Below are 9,068 nucleotides of genomic sequence, written 5' to 3'. Positions count from 1 at the left end.
GGGAGGGAGGAATAAAAGAAATCAGGAAGAGAATAACGCGAAAAGTGCACGATCTCTTTACACGGGTGATTAGATTGCATTAAGCGAATTTCAAATGATCTCGCGTTAACGACTTTTCGTTAATCACTTTCCTTTCGCGTGCACACGTTCTTTCTTTCTTCCTTTTTTTTTTTTTTTTAAATGAAAAACCACTCCACGTAAAATTGTGTTCCCTCTGAAACACAACAACAATTTGACTCTTTGACTCGTTCGAGATCGATCTCCCGTTTCCGGTGTGTTCCAGAAAAATGAATGGGGTCATAATTGGGGGAAAAGACGCGTGGAAAGTTAAAAGGACTCGTGGGGAACACGGCGGGGACAGCCTTGCCCCCCCTCCTTCACCGTTTGATAAGAAGAAATTGTTGCGCGATGGCGACGAGTCGACGCAAATCGTCGACATCCTCTCCAGATCGTCGCCGGGGATGATAGAAAAGGAGGAGGGAGGGGGAAGAACGGGGAAAACACTCCTTTCGAATTCATTCGAGATGAAGTAAACCAGGAAACTGCTCTTCGTGTCTGGTCCTCGAATAATAAAAAAATAAAAAAAAAAAGAAACAGAGATACAACTTGCCAAGCGTAAAATCAAGCGAGCGAAGGAAGAAATTCTTGCGACACTCGTCCCTCCCCCTTTTTCATCTCCTTTCAAATTCTTCACGGAGAGAAGTAATCGTGCCGTGGCATGATAACGGAGAATCCCCCACGCGTAATTACTTCGCTATGATGAATCGCATATTATTCGTAATAATTTTCTTCGTCGCACGTTATTGTCCCTCGTTCCCTTGCGAGCTTCTAATTTTAGTCTTTTAACGTGACTTCTTGAGCGTTCTCGAGTATCGCAGAGTGGTCACGGATCTTTTTGAAAAAAATAATCTTTGAAAAATTACATTCGACAAATTGTTTCGAGAATCGTTAATGAGTTTTAAGGGAAGTGATATATCATTGTATGATATCAATTGAGTTAATTAATTATTATTAATAATAATTATAATGTAAAGAAAGAATATATCAAATATATAGAAAAGGAAAGAAATTTAAACAGATTTGATATAATTTATATTTAATTATTTCATAGTTGGCAGATAATAAACATATATTAAAAAAGAAGAATGGGAATAATTTAATGAATTTTGGTATTTATAACAAGAGATTTAATGTTATAATAGGATATTTCAAAATTAAAATGAATATTTCAATTTTTATATTAGTGATATTCAAATTTAGTTACGAATTATGTATTTATCTAAATATTTATACATATATTGTTTATAAAAAATCTATATTTTCGAAATAATTTAAAAATGTTGGTATAATTTGTATTTATCTATAAAAGTTTTTTCAAAAAACTTACTATAGATTTATTAATTTTATTTTTTATACAAATTCATATCAATATTCTTTTCTTTTTTATTACATTGCATTCTTATAATAAAATAATAGGAAATATAATAAGTATCATTTACACAGAGCATGTACGAACCATTATAATTATATAATTGAATTCGATTTCTTATTTCTATTTATATATTTTATGAAACAAATCGTAAGCTGTTTTACATATTAAAAATATTTGGCCGTTTTACATCACTATATTAAAACGCATTTAAGGAATAAAAATTATTTTTATGCTTTAAAGTACACTATTTACATGCTCTAAAGATTTGATCCGTGTGCATACACATTTAAAAATACTCTCAATGCTTCAAAAATTCAAATATTCCCTCACTTTACACTTAATGATCGAATTCTATAATTAAATGATCGAATAAACTGAAAAATTGACTCGACAAAGTCAATAAAATTACTGCATTATAACACACATGTATAGATCTCATGTCACATTCGAGTGCGTTTCAATCGTGTAAATGGCTGTAATTTACCAATCGATAAATGATTCAAATCGTATACGTATGCTATATTGAAACGATCAAGGATCCCCGATAAATCCCGAGAATCGCTCAGGAAAAGACTCGAACGAGATATCCTGGGATGGAAGAGAAGTGGCGTCGCGTGCACTCGGCCACGTGCGTATTGTCATTGAGCGAATAACCGTGGACGCGCGTGCATACGTGCGTAAGTCGTGTTGGCACTTGGACACGCGCTTCTTATCCCTCTTCAGTTTATGATGCGCGTCTCCCTCTTACCCGACCGAGAACAGCATCGTTAAATACTTCACGGGGGGGCATCCCTTCGAAATCGTTCCTATATACTTTTGAAAGATCCACGCCCTGGGATTCTCTTCACAAACAGATCGTTTTCGCACATATACTCGCCGCATGGTTCCACGCGTTTCTCGATCGGTAATTAACAATTCCGTTTTTACCACTCTGGAACTCAGATGGCAAGAAAGGAAAAATTTTTAGAGAAAAAATTTATATCTTTTCTTTTTCTTTTCTTTTTTAAACACTTATATAGGTACTTACAGAATATCTTATAGATAGGATGTTACTCTATATAAGTAGATTAAAATCAAAATCATCGAGATAGAAAAAAGATCCGTTTGAGAAGAGGGAAGTCTCGTCTAAAATTCGAAAGTAAGAGATAGACGCGGATATCGATAATCAAGGACGGGCAAAGGGGCGAGGCGAACGCCCCAAAGGAGGAGCGAAAGAAGGAAGAAAGCTTGGTGAGGCTGGGCATTTCTAATTCTTTAGGAAAAAAGCGGCGGAGTAATTGCTGTGGAGAAACTGGTGGAGAGAGGGAGAGTGGAAGAAAGTGAGGGAAGCCAGGATGGCTGACTGCACAGCAGTAGCGAAAAGGGATCGCGGCTCCGTTGGTGGAAGGCAAAAAGCAGAAGTAAAAGGAGTCGGGTGTGACGAGGTTGGCTGCGGGGGAGGTAAAGATGGATCTCATGAGAAGGATAAGCAGGGAAAGAGAGAAGGTTAGAGAAAGGGAAAGAGAAAAGCTGAACTAGTGGGTAGAAGGTGCAGGGTGCAGGGTGCAGGGTGTAGAGTGCACGCGGGCAGAGCCGAGTGTAACGAAGCTCCGACTTTTTAATTGGAATATATTCAGAAAGCGGAACGCCTTTTCATCGCGGGACTCGATGCACTGAATACGGCCTGAATCAACGCGGAATCAACCGCGCTTGCAACGAGCCTGCTGTGCAACTGCAAATCGGGCCGCGTCTCTGCATTTATACGTAACGGATGCATAGCGGTTGCATAAAATAACCCGCGAAAACGCGAATCCGCCCTCTCTTCTCCGGCCAACCTTTTCCCTTTTCTTCCACGGCTTCCCCGATATCCGCGGGCGTATAATCATCCTGAAAATACGATAAGTGCGACCAGATCAAAAAATCACGCGGAGATTCGTTCTAGTCTACATTTCTCTCTATATCTTTCTATCGATTTTTTCTTTCTTGAACATTGAAAGTCGTCTTTTTTTTGTTTTTTTTTTTTTAATAGAATCTATAATCTACATTTGTTACGTATCCTCATGCTACCGTTGAATATCATTCAATGATATGATTTATATCATATTATTATATATTAATTTCTTCTGCAACTTTCTTATACTAAAAGTAAGCGAACAATGAGACAATTCTCATTTAAGTTAGCTTAGATATTATATCATTTGATGCGATGAGAAAAAACCGATAAACAATGGATCGATTCCATTATCTTTGAATTATATTTCAATAGACAAGGATGTATCATCACGACATTGATATTCAATGGCGATATCATGCAAAAATGCATAATATATTATTAAATTCATCTTTAAAGAAATTGATATTCAAAAATTTTACAAAATGAAAACGATATTACTTGAATGTCGTAAAAGCGATGATCAAAAATTATTAAAATATAGTACAATATGTTTGAAAATATTGTCAATTTAATATATCGACATTTTTTTCTTTATATAAGGCAAATATACAACTATAGTAGTTGGATATGATGGAACTGAACGTCGCTTTCGGTAGATTTATTCCAGCGAAGGGGTCGCAACACCTATTCACCGTATAAAGGTAGAGGCTATGGCAACTTCAACTTAATGGGCTGTTTGCTTGCAAATTGTGGTATCGCTAAAGGGCAACAAACAATTCACAACTCGTTTTAACTACCACATTTCAATTCCAAGAAGCCTCGAATCCCTCTGGCAAATGTTACATTTACATAATTGTCTCTTGCTCCGTTTCTCGTTTATAAAACTGTACGTTTCTGTCTTTTTCGACACTTATTTCTTATATCTTGATTTCTTATATCATATATACCATATATCTTCTCAATTTTTTAATATATAACATTATATATAAATACATAACAAAAAACAATGTATTTTTTTTATATTTTTAAAAATATAAATTAGATATATAGTGGATGTCAAAAACGATCAAAATTTTATATAACTTTTCTTTATTTCGAAATAGAATATCTCTATACATTGGTAATAAAAATGATTAAAATTAAAATAATATTTTTTTATAATTTGAAAAAAAATTCCTGCCCCGGGTGAGGATCGAACTCACGACCTTAAGATTATGAGACTTACGCGCTGCCTACTGCGCTACCGAGGCGTTGTTAAATGTTTTTCTTTTTTTATATTTAAGTCCATTTTTTTTCAATATAAATTAAAATTATATAAAATACATTATTACTTATTATAAATTTATATAAATAAATTCTTAACGTTATAAATTTAAAATTTTTAAAAGCGAAAAAAATTTTTTCTATTGATTGTTAATGTATCTCAAACATGGTTCGTAATGATTTAGCTCAGATGTCGCCACGTAATGGACATGAACATTTAGGGTATTCAAATCGGATTCTTTTGATATTGGTATAAATGCTCTGCTACGATCGTTAAATTATACAGGATAGAAAGGACCCGAATGTAAACTGTCAAAACTGTTTTTTGTGAATTCTCAAACTTACGAATTTCTAAATCAATACAGGGTAAGACAATATGACAGATAATATGACAGACGCTGAAAGTTTAAGGGAAGCAATCGCACAATATGAACAACAGGTATGAATTACAATTTCTTCGATGTTTTACGAACAAAAATAGTATAACCTTTTATATGAATTATTTTTACAATTATTTTTTTATAATTTAATTTAAATATTTTTATAATTAATTTTTTAATTATAAAAATTCCTTTGATATCTGTATTCTAAACATTTTTTAACCACATTAGTTAGCTCAAGTTCAAGCAACCTTATCCGTAACTACGCAAGAAGCGGATAGGGAAAATTTATTAAGTTTACAATCGGACATACAAGAACTCATTACTTTAACAAAAGAAAGTTTACAAGGTGTGGAAACATCCAGTGAAGATTTAGATGATGATGATGATGATGATGATGTTGACGGCGATGATGATATGGACGATCCATTAGCAAAAGAATATGCCTTGTTTAAGGTGATTTTTTCCAAATTTCATTTCATTTCAAAAAAGGGAAATGGGAAAAGGATACAAGGGATCCAAGAAAATAATCCTATATCATTTCTTTTGATGTAAATTCATTAGGCAGAACTGGAGAAAACTTCAAATGATTCTGAGAATAAAGAACAGGATAAACAAGATGATGGAGCTTCAAATAATATAGAAGTCAGTATGCAAGTATTCTATATGGCATAGAAATGACACAATTATACGGTGCAAGTTCATCTTGTAGGATGAGTTGAGGCAGCTTGAAGGCATGAAATGTAGAGCTCCCCATGGTAGCAGTTGGGGTGGCATTGGTTATCATAATGCTATGATATGTTCTGTTTATCAAAATGATAGGACAAAAATAAAAAATATGCAAGATATAAAGGTAATAGAAGAATTAGTTGTAATTAGATTTACATTAATACTAATTTGAATATTCTTTTAAAAAATAACAGGAAACTTTCTTTATTTACATTTATTATATAATTCTAAGGATTTAAGTATAAATTATTATCTAGGTCAGAGTACTTTTTCTAAATCCAACACATAAAGAAATGCTTCCATGTCCATATTATTTGGATGGAAAATGTAAATTTTCTGATGAAGATTGCAGATTTTCACATGGAGAATTAGTATCATTATCTAGCATACAAGAATATAGGTAAATAGATCCCTATTTAATAATCAAAATACAAACAAAAATCAAAAAGGAAATCTTTATTTATAGAGAGCCTGATTTTCAAAGTATAAAAATGGGCAGTAGAGTATTAGCAAAGCAAAAAAATCAGTTATGGCATAGATGCATTGTATTAAAAATGCCTGAAAAAGAAGGAGATGTCTTCAGAATTAAATTTGAAGCAAGTGGTAATATCACAGAAGTTTTTCTCCAAGATCTTTTACCACTTAGTATGTATTTTATTAACTAGTTATATTCAAATTTAATTTTTTCATATTTATTTCATTTAATTATTTCATGTTATTATAGATGATGCAGATTTGGAGATGTCAGATACATCTGATGATAGTGATGGTGAAAGTGATTCGACAGAATATTCTAAAGAAGAAGTTGTTCATAAATCTCTTTTGACAGTAGAAAGTAACACACCTTTGGGAAATTGGGAAAAATATACACGCGGTATAGGTAGCAAGTTAATGGCTCAAATGGGATACATAGCAGGTACTGGACTTGGAAAACATTCAGATGGAAGAGTAGAACCAGTTGAAGCAACAGTATTACCAGCTGGTAAATCTTTAGGTATATATTGTTTATTATTATATTGTTTATAAATATGTATATATTATTTAATTAAAAACATTTATTTTTAGATCATTGTATGGAACTGCGAGAAAATGCTGGTGGAGATAAAAATTTATTTTCCGTGGAACGTAAAATGCGAAAACAACAACAAAAATTAGAACAACAAAGAGAAAAACAATATCAAAGAGAAAAAGAACGAGAAGAAAATAATATCTTTAATTTCATAAATGCAACTTTAGGTGATAAACGTATGTCTAAAAAAAGTCCTGTATTTTTTAAATTATATTCTAATTATTTTATCAAATAATTCTTTCTATTTGCAGCTAAAAATGAAATACAAAAAAATATTTCAAAAGGTAAAAATAATCTCAAGACAGAATCCAATCGACAATTAAATGTAGCAAGTTTACAAATTGGGGAAACTATTTTAAGATTAGAAAGAGAATCGACGAAATTAAAAGAATCATTGACAAGACATGCAAAAGGAAGTGTTCATTATAATAACATTATAATGAAATATAATGAGAAACAAAAAGAACTTATTAGTTTAAGAGCATCTGAAAAAAGTATTGCTGTTGAACAAGATCAACGAAAAAATAGAGCTAAATTATCAATATTTTGATGTATATATATATATGCAATTTTAATTTACTATAAGAAATTAGCTTATATATATTATCTATTAATATGTATAAAAAATATAAATAAATAAACCTTATAATATAACAATATTTATTTCGTCAATAATTTTATTTTTGTATATTACATATAATTAATGATTTTAAATATTTGTAATATTATATGATTTATATATAATTGAAATTTACAAGACAATATTCAATATGGCGACGTCTAATGTCAAGTATGGTATTTTTAAAATTACGATATTATTATTCAATTAGAATAATATTAATTATATTTTAATTTTTTCAACTTATGAATGTATATTAAAATTAATGTATTGTTATTTATAGGATTGAAGATTGTGAAGTATGCGGTGAAAATAAAGCAAAATATACATGTCCAAAATGTGAGGTTAGGACTTGTTGTCTTCAATGTATAAATATTCATAAAAAAGAATTAGAATGTGATGGTATTCGAGATAGAACAAAATTTATACCATTAAAATCATTTACGGATTTAGATATTTTGAGCGGTAAGTTGAATTTTATAAGTCGTTGAAAATTTTTTTAAATATTTATCATTTTATAGATTATAGGCTTCTTGAAGAAGTAGGTAGAACAGTTGATCAATTGAAAAGAGATCCATTTAAGAAGTGTACACGTCGAATCAATTTACCAGTGGTTTGTTAAAATATTAATTTTTTTTATACATATATCATATATGGAAGGTTTATGTTATAAATATTATCATTATAGCATCTGAATAAATTAAGAATAGCTGCAATCAAAAGGAATATTACTTTGCAATTTATGCCACAACATTTTAGTAGGCATAAAAATAATACAACATATTTAAATTGGAAAAGTAATGAATTATATTGGAGAATAGAATGGATTTTCCCTCAAGCAGAATGCACAAAATGGATTACAGAAAGGTAAAATTTCTCTTCATATTTATATAATATATATATATATACACACTATGATTCATTATCATAATGAATATTGCAATTATTATAGAGCTTTAGAATCTACAAGATTATCATCGCTTTTAGAAGAGATTTTATACCCTATTAAATCAGTAAAAAATAAAAGTGATATAGAGGAATTAAATCTAAGAATATCTTTAAATGAGAAATTACAATTTTATCAAGCAGCTGGATTATATGGAATAAAAGTTCTTTTAAAAGCAGAAAAAGTTGTAAAATCAAATTTAAAGTAAGTATATTTAATCTCTATAATCTTTTAAGTAAAATGAATTACTAAATGTTAATGATTAGGTTTTATGAATTGGACATCACACTTTCATTAAAGGAAAATTTAGAAAATAAAATTATAATTGAATTTCCAATAATATATGTAATTTTGAAAGATCATTCATATATGTATGAAATAATAGATACAGGTATGTTTTTCATATATAATTATTATTGTCTTTTAAAAGTGTAATTTTTTTTATTTTATAATATATGAATTAACATTTATATAATATATATTTTTAGATGATGAAGATGAAAATATTTCAAAATATACTATTCATAATAATATGTTAAAAAAAAATAATGGAACACACAATCAAACAAATATAAAAGAAAAAAATTCAACTGTGAATTATTTTTTTAATTCTGATTTTTCTGATTCTGAAGAAGAAAAACTAAATGATGATCGAAAAAATGAATGTTTATCAAATTTTAATATTCCCAATTATGATGAATTAATTAAAATGGGACAATAAAATATCTTTTTATTATACATTGTAAAATTTTATAGA

At 30.0% G+C, this 9,068-nt stretch overlaps 2 protein-coding genes and 1 non-coding gene across 4 annotated transcripts; 2 read left to right on the top strand and 1 right to left on the bottom strand.

Annotated features, from left to right (window-relative positions):
• Nucleotides 1-4,482: 4,482 nt before the first annotated feature.
• Trnam-cau (transfer RNA methionine (anticodon CAU)) lies at nucleotides 4,483-4,555 on the bottom strand. Its single transcript has one exon. It is a non-coding gene; the product is annotated as a tRNA-Met (tRNA).
• Nucleotides 4,556-4,784: 229 nt separating this feature from the next.
• LOC107997025 (zinc finger CCCH-type with G patch domain-containing protein) lies at nucleotides 4,785-7,405 on the top strand. Of its 2 annotated transcripts, none has more exons than XM_062073393.1 (9): nucleotides 4,785-5,007; nucleotides 5,180-5,404; nucleotides 5,513-5,593; nucleotides 5,661-5,801; nucleotides 5,935-6,077; nucleotides 6,144-6,322; nucleotides 6,402-6,671; nucleotides 6,743-6,913; nucleotides 6,998-7,405. In XM_062073393.1, exons 1-9 carry the CDS (start codon nucleotides 4,945-4,947, stop codon nucleotides 7,294-7,296), a joined length of 1,572 nt encoding a protein of 523 aa, XP_061929377.1. In that variant the 5' UTR covers nucleotides 4,785-4,944; the 3' UTR covers nucleotides 7,297-7,405. The 2 variants fall into 2 exon arrangements, with proteins under 2 accessions (XP_061929377.1, XP_016910853.1); XM_017055364.3 differs by having other exon boundaries at nucleotides 6,743-6,922.
• On the top strand, nucleotides 7,399-9,049 carry LOC107997015 (box C/D snoRNA protein 1). The gene is made up of 7 exons (XM_062073394.1): nucleotides 7,399-7,536; nucleotides 7,649-7,830; nucleotides 7,887-7,978; nucleotides 8,054-8,232; nucleotides 8,318-8,515; nucleotides 8,578-8,702; nucleotides 8,800-9,049. The coding sequence occupies exons 1-7, from the start codon at nucleotides 7,517-7,519 to the stop codon at nucleotides 9,030-9,032; spliced, it is 1,029 nt and encodes a 342-aa protein (XP_061929378.1). The 5' UTR covers nucleotides 7,399-7,516; the 3' UTR covers nucleotides 9,033-9,049.
• The last annotated feature ends 19 nt before the right edge of the window (nucleotides 9,050-9,068 follow it).

The sequence above is a fragment of the Apis cerana genome, linkage group LG3 (assembly GCF_029169275.1).
Source record: "Apis cerana isolate GH-2021 linkage group LG3, AcerK_1.0, whole genome shotgun sequence".
Taxonomy (NCBI): Eukaryota; Metazoa; Arthropoda; class Insecta; order Hymenoptera; family Apidae; genus Apis; species Apis cerana.
Note: the sequence above shows the minus strand (reverse complement) of the source record. Positions and strands in the feature narration are given on the sequence as shown.

Excerpts from the sequence above, each read along its gene's own strand:
- LOC107997025 (XM_017055364.3), top strand. The coding sequence starts at position 4,945 with ATGACAGATAATATGACAGACGCTGAAAGTTTAAGGGAAGCAATCGCA. Across the intron at positions 5,405-5,512 it reads AAGAATATGCCTTGTTTAAG|GCAGAACTGGAGAAAACTTC; the intron begins GTGATTTTTTCC and ends TAAATTCATTAG. Across the intron at positions 6,323-6,401 it reads CCAAGATCTTTTACCACTTA|ATGATGCAGATTTGGAGATG; the intron begins GTATGTATTTTA and ends ATGTTATTATAG.
- LOC107997015 (XM_062073394.1), top strand. The coding sequence starts at position 7,517 with ATGGCGACGTCTAATGTCAA. Across the intron at positions 7,537-7,648 it reads ATGGCGACGTCTAATGTCAA|GATTGAAGATTGTGAAGTAT; the intron begins GTATGGTATTTT and ends TGTTATTTATAG. Across the intron at positions 8,703-8,799 it reads GTATGAAATAATAGATACAG|ATGATGAAGATGAAAATATT; the intron begins GTATGTTTTTCA and ends ATATATTTTTAG.